Source organism: Mobula hypostoma, chromosome 16, assembly GCF_963921235.1.
Source record: "Mobula hypostoma chromosome 16, sMobHyp1.1, whole genome shotgun sequence".
Lineage (NCBI taxonomy): Eukaryota > Metazoa > Chordata > Chondrichthyes > Myliobatiformes > Myliobatidae > Mobula > Mobula hypostoma.
This window is the reverse complement of record NC_086112.1, coordinates 45,382,719-45,398,842: the sequence shown is the minus strand read 5'-3', so window position 1 is coordinate 45,398,842 and position 16,124 is coordinate 45,382,719. Positions and strand designations below refer to the sequence as shown.

The window sequence follows — 16,124 nt, the reverse complement described above, 5'->3', positions numbered from 1 at the left end:
CTTACAATTTTGCTCCTCCAACTCTCGCTCCCCATTAGGTGGTCTATAAAACACCCCTATAAGCATTACTACACCTTTCCCATTCCTCAATTCCACCCCAATAGCCTCCCTAGACGAGCCCTCTAATTTATCCTGCCAGAGCACCGCTGTAATATTTTCTCTGACAAGCAATGCAACACCTCCCCCTCTTGTCCCTCCGATTCTATCACACCTGAAGCAACGAAATCCAAGAATATTTAGTTGCCAATCACACCCTTCCTGCAACCATGTTTCACTAATAGCTACAACATTATATTTCCAGGTACCAATCCATGCTCTAAGCTCATCCACCTTTCTTACATTAAAATAAATGTATTTAAGAAATTCTCCACTTCTTACTCTCTGTTTATCACTAACGGTGCAAACAACTTTACTATCTTCTTTTTCTTCCTTCTCCCCTGCATTTGTTCATACACTCTTGTTCCCTTCCTGCCTTGTATCTAGTTTAAATCCACCGAAGCCTCTCTAGCAAACTTACCTGCAAGAACATTTGTCCCCCTCCAGTTCAGATGTAAACCGTCCCACCGGAATAGGTCCCACCTTCCCTGGAAAACTGCCCAATTATCTATAAATCTGAAGCCCTCCCTCGTGCACCATGTCTTCATCCACGTGTTGATCTGCTCTGTCTCACTATTTCTAAACCTGCCTGCACGTAGCACTGGTAGCAATCCTGAGATTGCCATCCTGGAGGTCCTGTCCTTTAACTTGGCACCTAACTCCCTAAACTTACCTCTCAGGACCTCCTCACTCTTCCTACCCACGTCATTGGTCTCTACATGGACCATGACATCCGGCTGCTCACCCTCCCTCTTGAGAATACCAAGAACTCGATCCGACTCGATCCGAGATATCACAGACCCCGGCACCAGGGAGGCAACAGACCATCCGGGATCCTCGATCTCTTCCACAGAACCTTTGCATCAGATCCGCAAATATTGAAATAAAATTATTAAAAATAAATTGCATAACCAGAATCTGATTAAAAGGAGTCAGCATGGCTTTGTGTGTGGGAAGTCAGAGTTGATGAACCTTTTAGAGCTTTTTATTTGAAGTGGTAACCGAAAAAGGTAGAGGGAGTGGTGAAAACGACATCGAGCATGCTGGCCTTCATCAGGCAGGGCAGTGAATACAAGAGTAAGGACATTATGCTGCAATTTTACAAGTCGTTCATGAGCCGCACTTGAGCACATGGTACAAGTTTGGTTACCATAAGATATAGGAGCACAATTAGGCCATTTGGCCCATCAGCTCTGCTATTTCATCATGACTGATCCATTTTCCCTCTCAGCACCAATTTCCTGTTTCTCCCCTTCTGCCTTCCTGCCCTGACTAATCAAGAATCCATCAATCTCTGCCTTAAATATACCCAATGACTAGGCCTCCACAGCCAGCTGTGGCAACAAATTCCAGATTCACCACTCTCTGGCTATATGGGAAACATATGGTTAAACTGGAAAGAGTGCAGAAAGGATCTGGAAAGATGCTACCAGGACTAGGGTGCCTGAATTACATAGAGCAAGAGATTTCCAGGCTAGGTCCTTGCACATAGGATAATGTGGGGCAAAGATAGCAGTGCTTTAAACAAGCATAGATAAGGTGGGCGCTAATATTTATTTCCCCAGTGTAGGGCAGTCTAAAACTAGACAACAGATTTAGGATAAGAGGGGAAGCATTACCTGAGGAGCAACATTTTTAAAGCAGAGGGTGGTGAGTATATAGAACAAGCTACTGGAGGAAGTGGTTGAAGCAGGACATGTATTCCTTAAATAGAAATATTTAAGAACCACTTGGAGGAATAACGCTCAGAGGGATATGGGCCGAATGCAGGATGCAGGAAATTGGAACAAGCTGGGTGGGTACCCTACGTGATGTGAACTCCTTTGGCTGATGGGCCTGTATTCATGTTGTATTGCACTATGATGCTACAATGGCAAGCTGTTTTTTTTTTTAATTAACAATTCAGTAAGACTTTCTTGTGTATATAATTATTTCATATTCTAAGGTACAGTATATTCAAAGTACATATATTCAAACAGGGTACCTGATCCCGTTTCAGGAAATTGATCAAGTCCCTGTATGCCCCAGTGAGTTTATGCTTAATAACCAGCTCACACCAGCGATGGCGCACCTGGAAAATAAGCAAAAAATTATTAAAGTCAGCCAAGACTAATCACAAATTTAAGGGAAAGCAAACACATTCAAAGAATTAAAAATGGCACTGAAAACTAGTTTTACTCAAATAGTAAACTGGATAATTCTTTTGGAAACACTCAGTTCATTAACATACTTCAGAGAAGGTAATCTGCCATCCTTACCCAGCCTGGCCCATCATGGCCTAAATATTTTTTTCTACCTTATTTATTTATTGAGATACAGTACAGAATAGGCCCATCCGGCCTTTCAAGCCACATGGCCCAGCAATCCCTGATTTAACCCTGGACTAACACGGGACAATTTGTAGTGACCTATTAACCTACCAACCTGTACAGTCATGGGGAGAATGTACAAACTCCTTAAAGACAGTGGCGGGAATTAAAGCCAGGTCGCAGTACTGTAAAGCATTGTGCTAACCACAATGCTACCATGCTGCCCCGGCTCCTGAAAGATAAACACGGCAGAATCTTCAGTATCTTGTCAGTTGGTGGCAATTAGGGATGGACAACAACTCTCGTGTTGATAGTAACCCATATATCTCGAGAACAAATACAAACCAAATTATAACTTTTCAGCTATTCGTTTAGGATTGATTCCAGCTACTAAAAAGCCATATTTTTACAACACTTGATTAAAGCTTAATTTGTGTTTGCAAAATGATACAAATGTTATATTTAATATTTCAAAATAATTTAAAAGCAATTCACAGAAAATGCATAAGCTCCTTTGGGAAAAATCTTTGTAAAGAGGATGCTTATTGCCAGACAAGTTAAGTGACTGGACAAAACCAGCATCTGACAACCGATTACATTAAAGACTTCCTTTAAGGTTATTTTTCATTCACTAATTTAACTAATTGCTGCAATGTGTCATGTTCAGCAAATATGTTTTAATATTATTCAATAGTCCACTCTCCAATTTTGACCTGAGCTGTGGGATGTTTAACCCTAAACAACTGTATTAATTTGAAGATAAACTATGGAAATAATTATATAAAAGGAAAATTGCAGAGTGGAAGCATAACATTAAGGTATTTGTTTCCAAGATTATGTTTTTTAAAAAGTGAACCTAATTTATTTTTATATTCTCTATTTTTAATTTTCAAATGATTTTTACTTTATATAATCTTGTGTCCCTAAATTTGAGTGATGCTGCTTTCAAAACTAGCAGAAATGTTCAATAATCAAGAAAATAACAGATTACGCAGAGTTTAATCACCATGTTCAATAAATGCAAAGATGACATAGGGTTCAATAATACATATCATGTAGTCTATAATGTGGATAGTGGAAAAATAGCCTGATGTGCTCTCAAGACATTTTGGGGACACACAAGATACCCACAAGAAAGGAAGGCACAGACAATGACTTGGAGACTGCTCTGATTTATCTAAACTGCTGTGACATTCTTCATTTAGAGTCTAAGAATCAAAGTGCTTTAAGATGAGCTCTTTATGGGCTGTATCAGTGGAAAATGTTTTAGAAATTCAAACTGTTTAACTTGGACACCAAAAATGGATTCCCCTGCACAGCATCTAACTTTGAAATGTTGATTAACAAGCAACTGACAATTGTCTTAAAAATGTGGTTTCCTTCAGATTCCTTTTTTTTAAACAAGATGCTTTATCAAAAGACAAGAGTTATGAAAGCATTGTATTCAGTTCAGTTCGCCTGAACATAGAAGTCTATTTTTGTTCAATAATTTACACTTACAAAGGCAGTATATCATAAAATATCATAGGATTAATACCAAAATATATGCTATGTAAAAGGTGATCTTAAACTTCATTATTTTTGATAAGACAATAGAGGAAGACTCCCTTTAAATAAACAGAATAAAACAACATAAATGTATATTATTGCAAAATACTCAAAGAAAGTCAAAGGCCAGGACACGTACATCAATTAAAAAGACGGAATTTGAGAATATCAGTGGGGAAAAAAAGGATTATTATTTTAAAAACTCTACATAAAAGGCTCTTTTTTATTCTTGTTCTTTCTTTTTAATACAATGGAATGAGAAAACCAACATATCGGAAAAGTGAAATTTCTTGCTAGAATAACCTTTTCTGAGATCTATTTTGAGTGTGTGTGGGACATCCTTGAAGTAATTGAATATTAAATCTCCATGATCAGTCAAATGTGCAAAACTAACACACATGCTGGAAATCAAAAATAAAAGAATACAAATGTAAAGCTTCAAAAAATACAAATGTATAACAGGCAGATTCAATAACAGAATTATTTTTATATATTTATATTTGCACTCTTTCTTTTTCGTATAAATTTGGACATTGACTGGATTCTGCAAAACAGGAAACATATCCACAGCTGGAAGAGTATTTAATAAACAGAATGGACACAGTATTTTTCCTAAGTTTTCAATGCATCAGCTGCTGTTGGCATTCAAAATGCACCTACAGTGTCTGCAAAGTACTGATCAGAGTTAATAAAGTTGTTGGAAAAGATTATTTTGAAACTGAGTTGAAGGAAATATTACATGAAGAATTGTCATTAGTGAGAGGATACTGCAAAAAGAAAAACACTAGTTAATAAATAACAATCAGTCATTTTCATTTTTAAAAACACAAGCATGAGGAAATCTGCAGATGCTGGAAATTCAAGCAACACACATCAAAGTTGCTGGTGAACGCAGCAGGCCAGGCAGCATCTCTCGGAAGAGGTAAGGTCGACGTTTCGGGACGAAGGATCTCGGCCTGAAACGTCGACCGTACCTCTTCCTAGAGATGCTGCCTGGCCTGCTGCGTTCACCAGCAACTTTGATGTGTATTTTCATTTTTAATATTACTATTCACATTTTAACCTTAAAAGATCTGGCTTGTGATTCAATATTACAAAGAAAGTTTAGCGGGACAGCACAGGTTACATCATATCAGTAAAATTACTGAAAGCAAGATATTTCATGCTCTCTCAGGTGTGTACTTTGGTGGAAAATGTACATTTTATAGGAAACTATTTTAGATTATGAAATGAGCAGCTTCCATATAATTCATACAGGCTGAATACATTTCATGTCTTCATTTCTAATGCCATTAAGAACTCTGTATTGGACATCAAAGAGCAGAGCAACAAGAAAGCTCAAACAACAGGAATTCTGCAGATGCTGAAAATTCAGGCAACACACATCAAAGTTGCTGGTGAATGCAGCAGGCCAGGCAGCATCTCTAGGAAGAGGTACAGTCGACGTTTCAGGCCGAGACCCTCTATATATTGGCGAGACCCGATGCTGACTGGGAGTTCATTTTGCTAAACACCTACACTCTGTCCGCCCGAGAAAGCAGGATCTCCCAGTGGCCACACATTTTAATTCCACATCCCATTCCCATTTTATATGTCTATCCACGGTCTCCTCTACTGTAAAGATGAAGCCACACTCAGGTTGGAGGAACAACACCTTATTTTCCGTCTGGGTAGCCTCCAACCTGATGGCATGAACATCGACTTCTCTAACTTCCGCTAATGCCCCACCTCCCCTCGTACCCCATCCATTATTTATTTTTATACACATATTCTTTCTCTCACTCTCCTTTTTCTCCCTCTGTCCCTCTGACTATACCCCTTGCCCATCCTCTGGGTTCCCCCGCCCCTTGTCTTTGTCCAGCTCTTGGCTCCATCTCTCCCCCTCCTGTCTTCTCCTATGATTTTGGATCTCCCCCTCCCCCTTCCACTTTCAAATCTCTCACTAACTTTTCCTTCGGTTAGTTCTGACGAAGGGTCTCTACCAGAAACGTCGACTGTACCTCTTTCTAGAGATGCTGCCTGGCCTGCTGCGTTCACCAGCAACTTTGATGTGTGTTGCAACAAGAAAGCTATTGTTCAAACTGCCTTACTACTGCAAAATAATAATTATACTACGTGCTCTGTTATCTGTAACTGCACTGTAGCAGTATAATTCTTAGATCTCATTAATGTTATTTTATTTTTTAAATAATATAACAGACACAAGCACAGCTATTGGGAATGTGAAGAATAAGAAAGATGTGAAATTCAAACCTTTATTATAGCTTGAGCTCCTACTCCATCAGAAAAATAAGAAGCCCTATCTCTACAGAGCACATGTAGAGTCCAAGTGTTCCACATTGCTTAACTGCAATAAGTTGAAAATAGTTGCCCTGCATGCTTTATTGTACATTTAAATTGGGTGCATCACTGTTACAGACATTTAACAATGACAAGGAATGCACTTTATGTAGTCTGTGCATTTAAACAAGAGTTCATAATCAGTCTCTCATACTTCCTCCACCATCTAATTAGATCATGATTAAACTGAAATTTAACTGATCCATTCAAAATGATTGCTTACATAATAAAATTCTATTGATCTCAGCCCTGAAGATTCTATTTGGCGCAGCTTTTTGAAACCTTTAGCAGGAGTTTCGGGAACTGTATCAAAAATGTGCTTGTTTTCAATCATGAATGTCCAAAAATGGTTTTAAGTATCTTTATTCCATGTATTATGTAACAGATGCAGATTTAATGAAAGAAACTAGCCATCTATATAAATAGATAGCTAAATAAATAAATAATCTTAGAAAAATTAATTATGAGATAAATGACAACATTTATCATCGATAAACTACAAGAGTACAAAACTTACTTACAGATGGAAATCTGCTGAAATTAGTAAACTAATGATCAACATTGATCTCATTATAAAATCTCCTGAAAAAGTTATATCTTGCTGAATGAAAAGTAAATAAGATTTTAAAGGTAAACTCTTTAACAAGGCAACACTCTCAAAATGCTGGAGGAACTCAGCAGACCAGGCAATATCTATGGAAAAGAGTACAGCTGATGTTTCAGGCTGAGATGAAGGGTCTTGGTCTGAAACATCAGCTGTTTACTCTTTTCCACAAATGCTGCCTGGCCTTCTGAGCTCGCCCATCATTTTGTGCGTGTTGCCTTGACTTCCAGCATCTGCAGATTTTCTCTTGTTTGTAACTGTTGAACAAACTGTGATTCTGAAATATGTTTTGGAAAGTCCAAATTTTCTTTTCCAAAATAAAGAATTAATTTTTCCTATTTTGTGTATAAGTTTTTGATATTTCAGCTTCTATCAAAACCTTGCCATGGAAAAAGTATGGACTATTAATAATATATCCTGCTTGTAATAGATTGACTGTCTGCACCAAGGCCTAGTATGGAAACACCAATATCTTTGAATGGAAAATCCTACAAAAGGTAGTGGAGTTGACCCAGTTCATCGCAGGTAAAGCCCTCCCTACCATTGAGCACATCTACACGCCACACTGTCACAGGAAAGCAGCATCCATCATCAGAGATCCCCACCACCAAGGTACAAGAGCCTCAGGACTTGCACTACTAGGTTCAAGAACAGTTACTACCCATCAACCATTGAATAAAAGAGGATAACTACACTCATCTGCCCCATTATTGAAATGTTCCTACATCCAATTATCTCACTTTATGGCGTCTATCTCATCATCTCATGTTCTTGTTATTTATATTTGCATTTGCACAGTTTGGTTTCTTCTGCACTCTGGTTGGTCTTTCATTGATCCTGTTAGTTACTGTTCCATAGATTTGCTGTGAATGCCCATAAGAAAACAAATCTCAGGGTGGTATATGGCGACATATATGCACTTTGATAATAAAATTTACTTTGAACTTTGTAACTTTCTGGCTTGCTATGAGGATTCCTCAGTGGGCTTAGCAGGTAACTATGCTTGATGACAACACCTCTGCTGGAACCACAAATGGTTCTGCAGTTGGTGCTAGATCAAAACTAAAATCAAAGGGAAAACCAACACCATGAAAATGCCAATCAGTGAATGCCATAGTCAGTTGAAATTCAGGCCATCAAAATGTTACAATATATTTCAAAAAAATCATCCTACAAAAAAAAGACAGAACTCCAAAAACCCTCCCTCCCATAACGTTTAAAAAATATGGCAGCATGTCGATCACTCCAACTTAAATGAATACACAGCTGCCGTTTTAAGCACCATGATCTTCACATCTCCCTCTCTGGGAATTGTTTATCAATTGTTGACAAAACAGTTCAGTGGGCCAGTAAATAAATTACCTCTACATCCTGCTCCCTTAGGGAATACTGCTTCTGCAACCTCTGCAGTGTTTTGGAAGACAAGGACTTCATCTCCAACACAAATTCCAGGAGCAAAACCAGTTGGTCTGGCAAAAGCTGAAATGCAAATAGTTATGATTAGAGAAGTTATTGCTGAAGAGATAATGCCTTCTATGCTGCAATATGTAAATATGCCGTGCTCTGTAATTTGCATTTATTGAACACAAACATACCATTTAGCTTTTTACATAACAGAATATTTCACAAACAAAGTTTGCTATTAGAAAAATCCAAATTCAATTTAAATTTTGAGTATTTGCATTACTATTCTACAGGTATACAGACTTTGAATGAAATGTCCTTGCAAATAATACAGTAGATTTGGTTAACTGGGACACATCAGGACCAGTACATTTTGGCCCAATTAAGTAGCTGTCCCAACTAGCTGAAGTTTCATGGAAATGTTCAAAAAAGTATATATAAAAAAAAACCAACTACTGGTTAACTGAATAACAAATTACATATTTAAATGAAATATAGAAACTATCAGAACACTACTAATGCTAAAACAGTACTATAAAAATGTGTATTAGTCCCTAATATTTATCAACAGAGGAATTCATCTGGTATATGCTGCTGTGTATGGGATGGCCAGGGAAAGGCAGCACCTCTGGTGAAGGAGCTTGTCCTGTCCATTCTGGGACAGCTCACTAATCTTTGGTCCCCATCGGACACTCAGCTCTCACCCGAGGCTCCAAGTAACTACTTGCATGCGACAGCCGCCACACCCTGGTGCAATACTTTGACAGGCAGGCTAAGCAGGTGAGGGCAGCAGGTGGGCTTCATACGCCACTGAAACAGAGACACGCTTGTACTAGCATATGAGGTCAGCACCCACAGGCCACGTGGCTGAGATCAACAGTGAGATCCAATGGTCAAGCTTTGTGGAGAGCGAAGGACACGACAGGGAACAGAAGTCGTCATGGTTATCCACTGCAACTAAGGAAGATCCCAGTTTGTAATGACTACTTGCACCACTGGACCCGAACTTCCAAGGTCAAGAGCGGAACTGTCCCTGTGCAACAGTTTTCCCACTTTATAAACTTTCCAACATGGGTTTCACTGTGATCATCAGATACGAAGGACAACCAATATGCTGCTGTGTTCTTTCCACTGACTGTAAACAAACCAATTAGTGCAGACATCTAGTGTAGATAATCCTCCAAATCTTCATTTTCACTGTAACAATCAAGATGATTGTCAATACTTTCAAATTCTTTGCAGCTTCTAACTTGTTGAAGTAATGAAATTATTTCACTTTCACTCCCAGCTGTATCTGGAATCTCCAAGCCTGGATGCTTGAAACCTCAGCGAGCAAAACAATTCTCAATTGTCTTACTGCTTATTTCTCTCCAACTATCAATAACAAAGAAATCACTGCTTTTTGAACACAAACACACTCAAAATGACCCTATTTAAAACCTGTTTGCTTAAGCATGACATAGTATTTAATGGCCACACAACCGCATGCCATTTACACTAGTTAGAAACTGTTCGGCAACAGTCTCCTGCCCCAATTAAGTGGCATGTTCCAAATAAATAAAGGGAATCCTGACTATTTTCTTGATTAGTATCAGTTCTTAAAGAGTTGTCCCAGGTAGGTGGCTGCCCCACTTAACCGATGGCCCAATTAACTGGAATCTACTGTATTTCATAAAGTGAATAAAATTTTCACTTGTCTTTGCAACACACATGCTTGAGGAACTTAACAGGTCAAGCAGCATCTATGGTGAGAAAAAGTCAAGACTCTTCATCAAGACTGATTGAATTTTTGTTTCAAGTGGGCTGCAGCCAGTGCCAGAGTGAGATCCAGAGGCTGCCATCATAAGATCCTCCTCCACTGAATAAAATCTTTCAGATACAACCTATAGTAATGCTGAGTTTTTTGCCTTAATACAGATTCAGCTCACAATTGTGCTTGCACTGCACTCTAAAAACATGAACAGATGCTCTTGATGTGCCTTCAAAGGAGTAGCTTTGCACATTTACATTCTACATCATATATCCACGAATAGGTCAAGAATGACACTTTATTTGTGTACCCATATATGGGGATGTATCACCACATGCTGGTGTTTTTGCCAGAAGTAATATTTAACATAATTAAGAGTTACCCTTTTAAGGTACTTCGAAGAAGAACTGCTATTCTAAACTTAACCCATCTTACTCTGGACAGCGAAAAGTCTCACATATCTTTTTTTATTCTAATAGAGAAGGGATATTTTTCAAGTTACAAGAGGATTCACTTTTGCTATCCATATTTCTCCATTTTTATTGTAGATAAGTTATTCCCATTATGTTAAAAAGGTGGAGTTCCAGAATTTTCTCTCATGACGATGCCAGCAGAGTGACAGATTAGATTATGAGGACACTCAGTCCTCGTTTATTGTCATTTAGAAATGCATGCATTAAGAAATGATACAATGTTCCAGAGTGATATCACAAAAAAAAGGACAAACCAAAGACTAACACTGACAAAACCACATAATTGTAACATATAGTTACAGCAGTTCAAAGCAATACCATAATTTGATAAAGAGCAGACCATGGGCACGGTAAAAAAAGTCTCAAAGTTCCGATTGACTCCCGATAGTCCCGATAGCAGGCGGCAAAAGGGAGAAACTCTCCCTTCCATAAACCTCCAGGCGCCGACAACTGCTGATGCATTGGAAGCACCCGACCACAGCCGACTCTAAGTCTGTCCAAAAACTTCGAGCCTCCGATGTAGCCTCCTGAGCACCATCCTCTGCCGAGTGCTTCGACCTCGCCCCGACCACCAAGATTACCAAGTCATGATGATATTCTTGCTGCCTTTGTCCTTCAGGATGGTGGAGAACACAGGTGTAGAAGTGAACTGCAGCTTGTGTACAACATACACTGCAACCTCAGTGCATCAGTGGTGTTGATAGTGAACTGGGCACCATTCAAACAAGCTGCTCTATCACAAGCATGCTTTTGGATGACAGATATTGAATCCTAATCTTGATCCTAATCTTGAAGACATGATGTTTATATGGCTGGTCCAGTTAAGATTCTGCTCTTTATTTCCAAGAAGTTGCATACTGAACATTTATCAATAACCTAAGTTACTGTAAGGAGTATTGTTGAGGAGAAGACCACTGATCATGTAGTGAAAATAAGCCTGGAATACCATCAAGTAGAAGACACTTGCAACAATGTCCAAGAGTTGAAAGGACTGACCTCCAATAATCAAAATCCTTTGTGTTTGAATCCTTTGTGCGTGAGTGAGGGTGATCTTTCCATTTGAATCCCATGAATAAAAATAAAAATTATGTCACTACAAGTTATGTCCAAAGCTCTATAACCATGGAGAGCTAACCATGAACCAAGGAACTTAAACCACTGCAATTCGACTACCACTAAAACAGGCAGACACCATCTCCGTGGTCCTAAATTCATCGCTAGAGCATCCAGACAGTTTTTTAAAAAAGCATTAGACAATTGCTTATTGACTAGTACTCTGCCTTGGAGAACCGTAATTCCAAGCAAACTCAACATCAAACTCTAAGACCTGGGAGTTAATACAACTTGATCCTTGACTTCCTGACCAACAGACCGCAATCAGTAAGAACAGGAAGTACACATCTCCCACAATAATTTTCAACAAGGTTGCATCCTCAGCCCCTCCCCCATTTAACTCTGTTCATTCATGACTACGCGGCCAGATTCTGCTCTAATTCCATATAAAAATTTGCAGATGATACCAGTAGTGGGTCACATCACAAATAACAGTATGGGTCAAGAGTACCAGAAGGAGATACAGTGCTAGAGTGCTGAGTAATATGGTGGAACAACATCAACTTTTCCCTCAATGACAGCAAAACATTGCCCTCTCTTCAGACAGGGAGGCAATGCCCATGCTCCTGTCTATATCATTGATGCTGAGGTCAAGAGGGTTGAGAGCTTCAAGCCCCTGAGACTGGGACCATCAGTAGCCTGCCCTGATCCAACCATGTAGAGGCACTGGCCAAAATTCCTCGCTTCCTCAGGAGGCTAAAGAAATTCAGCATGCTGCTACTGACCCTTACTGATGTTTATTGGTACACCACAAAAGTAGCCTATCTGGATGCATCATGGTTTGGTATGGCAACTGTGAGCGCAAGAAACAGCACAGATCTGTGGACACAGCTCAGCATATCATGGAAACTAGCCTCCCCTCCATGGATTCTATCAACACTCCTCACTGCCTCAGTAAAACAGGCAACAAAATCAAAGGTCCCACTCAGACCAGACATTCTTCCTTTACCTCTGTATCTTTACTCAGTACATGAAAAAGTTAGCACCTCCAAAAACATTTTGAAATTTCAATTCATTTATTATGGTGGAGCGACTTCTCCAAAACAGATAAACATTTACAAACAAGATCTCTTGTATTTGTAACTCCATATGTTTAAACTGGTCTACACAAGCAAACAACCAAAACATACACTGAAAACAAGGGTCACAGCAAATGATAATAAATGCAGAGAGGAAGCATAGTTTACCTTTAAATAAGAAAATTATATTTCTCATTTTTAGTGGAAACTAACTACACAAACAATGCTGTACCTACAATTTCCTTACGTTCCTTGTACATGGTATTTCTGCAGTATCTATGCTGCCAAGCGTTGTTAATATCATCCTGCTGCTGATGTTTTGCTTAAATCTCAATCATCTCTATTTTTAGAAGTCTCACAATCACCATTTTTTCTCCTTTCATGGGTGAGAAACTGAAATGTGCCTGTCAAGATGCTGGAATTCCTAATCTTCACTCAAATCTCTTGAGTACAGAAAACAATCTCATCCAATTCAGCCAAAACTATTCCTTTCTTTCCTGGCAACGTATCACTGAATGACCTTTGCCATATTCTTTGGCTTCAGGTAGAGGGTCTTAAGCATACATATAACTACTGCAGAAATTCACAAAGCAGCCATGAGCTATTTACAAGCTCAATGTAATATTCTCATTGTAATTAATTTTCACGTTATGGCATTGTAGCATAACAGATGCAATGCTTTACACCATCCAGCTGTCAGGTTGAGGTTCAATTTCTGCCGAGTGTTTGTACATTCTGCCAGTGACCACAGGGGTTTCCTCCAGGTGTTCCAGTTCCCTCCCACATTCCAAAGATGTATGGGTTAGGGTTAGAAAGTTGTCAGCACGCTCTGCTGGCACCGGAAGCATGGCGACACTTGCGGGCTTCCTAGCGCTATCTGCACTGATTTGATACAACATGATGCATTTCACTCTACGTTTTGACGTACATATGACAAATAAAGCTAATCGCTAACCCTTTTTTGTAGATTCTGTGTCAGCTCCTAAGCAAGCCGAGAAACTTAGCTATCCCTTTAGAACCTAAAGAAACAGCACATTATGAAACAACTGTCACAGCTTCTCTGTCGTGTCTTATTTCCAATATAATCTTCTCTGTTTGCACTTATGTTAATCTTTTGGTTAATTAGGAATCCCTATTACCATTTATTCAAACTTACTTACTAATTGCTTTCATATGAATGCAATGAAAACAGCTTTCCTGGCAAGGAAATGTAATATTTGTCTAAGAGTACAGAAATGAACAAATAACATTGATGCGAACAGTAGATTAGTTAAAAGACACAGCAAATGATAACCAAAGTGTGGGACAATGTGGGTCTTTTTCATATACTATGTGTCAAACATAGTTATTCATCTTGGAACTACACGAGCACTTTTATGAAAAAACTAAATATGCTCTTTACATTAGTGAAAGACTCCTTCACTTGTATGAAAACTATTTTGTCCTACTTTGGTTATCATTTGCTGTGTTTTTTAACTAATCTACTGTTCACATCAATGTTAATTTTGCCTAATAAATCATTCTTTTTAAACACAAATTATTCTATATGTTTCTCAGGCTCAGAGCTCAGAAAAGAAAGACAAGACTAATGAACACTAGAGATGCTGGAAATATAGAACAAACACATCCAAAATGCTGGAGGAACTCAGCAGGTCAGGCAGAATCTATGGAGAGGAATAAAGAGTTGAAATTTCATTCCAAGACCCTTCATCAGGACCAATGAGAATAACAGCAATGCTGCAAATAACAGAATAAAAGAGAAAATCTGAGATCCAAATCTTTTTCAGCCAAAATATATTAGAACCGTGGTGAAATTCACCAGTATACTTTGCAAATATTTCAAGTGGAAACAAAAATATATACTAATTTTTGAGAAAATAAAACCTCGCTTGTTCACTCTGTCTTCTAATTCAGCAATAACAGACCCACTTTAGTTAAAATCATTCATTAATAATAATTATTGATGTCTAGATCTAATCATCTCTGATCTTTCTTTTGAAATGCTCACACATTCAAATTGCAAAACTGGAGATGTGCTACCTAAAAGAATGAAACCTTAATCTCCAATCACATTGGAAAAGAAAACAAAGTTCAATGTTCTAATACTGTACGTAGATGGCTCTCAGCATATTCAGAGGAATTGTCACAGAAGCACAGCTAGTTACGCCGTTATTTCACAACTCCAGTAACCCAGTTCAATCTTAATCTCAGAATATTACAGGTATCACCAATTTAGAATAATGGGAAATTTGGTTTGCACCAGCATATTCCATTGCCCACCACTCCCTGCGTAAAAAATCTGCCTCCTAAATCTCCTTTAAACTTTCCCCTCTCACCTTAAAGCTGTGTCCTGTAGAATTTGAACCTCTTCTGCACCATCCTCATGGCCTCCACACCAGTACTGTAGGAGGACAACCTAAACTCCAAGTGCAGGCTAACCAAAGTTTTCCACAGCTTCAATATGACTTCCCCACTTTTACGCTCAGTGTCTTGACTGACAACTCCTTAACCACCCTATCAACCCGCGTAGCCACTCTCAGAGAGCAATGCACATATTCCCTACGATCTTCTGTACATCAATGCTCCTAAAGGTTATGCCAGTTACTGTATACTTTCCCCTTACATTTGACCTACCAAAATACATCTCCTTACATTTCTCTGATTAAACTCCATCTACATTTCTATGCCCAAATTTCTACCTTGTCTAGATCTGGCTGTATCTTTTCACAACCTTGCTCACTATCCACAACTTCACTAATTTCTGTGCGTTCTACAAACCTACTAATCAGACCACTTAGGGCAGAGTTTTAAGGTGAGAGGTGAACAGTTTAACAAGAAGACAAGAGGCTGCTTATTTTTTTTGTTAAGCACAGCAGATGGAACCAGCTGCTGGAAGAAGTGCAGGAAGTAGGCACGAGACAGGTATATGAATGAAAAGAGTTTAGAGGAATATGGGCCTATTGCCCAGAACTGGGATTAACGGGGTCAACATGGACACGTGTGGTCAAAAAGTCCTTTTTCCATGCTGTAAATTCTACCGCTCTTCTTACATCTGTCACTCATAAACTGCACTTGCCTCGCCAATACAGCGAGAGTCATGATCAGCACCATAACTGCAAGTCAAACATTGACACTCACAATGCTAAAAATAAAATGGGACTAACGTGCCATGATTTTGAACGAGGACTGAAAACTAGAACTATACTGAATACAGAGGCACTCAAAACTCCACAGGCCTTCCCCTTTCAGCTGATTGTTAGAAGATATATTCCAGTGAAATGGAATCAATAATCTGATGCAGTAGATCATCTGGTGCCAATGAAAATGCTGTCAAAATGTACATTGACCCCCAGGATGTTCGTATAACACTTTACAGTCATCTTACTTTTTTTTTAGGGAAAATACTTGCTAATCTTGAACAAATTAATAAACAATGAATGACATTGCATAAGCCTCAGGAGTCACACC

General features: G+C 38.8%; 1 protein-coding gene across 10 annotated transcripts in view; it reads right to left on the bottom strand.

Annotated features, from left to right (window-relative positions):
- aopep (aminopeptidase O (putative)) overlaps positions 1–16,124 on the bottom strand; it is a 295,893-nt gene that overhangs the window by 89,812 nt on the left and 189,957 nt on the right. For all 10 annotated transcript variants that reach the window (XR_010020603.1, XR_010020602.1, XM_063068847.1 and 7 more), the window contains 2 exons: positions 8,260–8,376; positions 2,081–2,167 (listed from right to left, as the gene is read on the bottom strand). Coding sequence is in view for 8 of the 10 variants with exons in the window: in XM_063068847.1 (XP_062924917.1) it covers positions 2,081–2,167; positions 8,260–8,376 (204 nt within the window). In the remaining 2 variants the exon portion in view is untranslated. The remainder of the gene's footprint in view (positions 1–2,080; positions 2,168–8,259; positions 8,377–16,124) is intronic.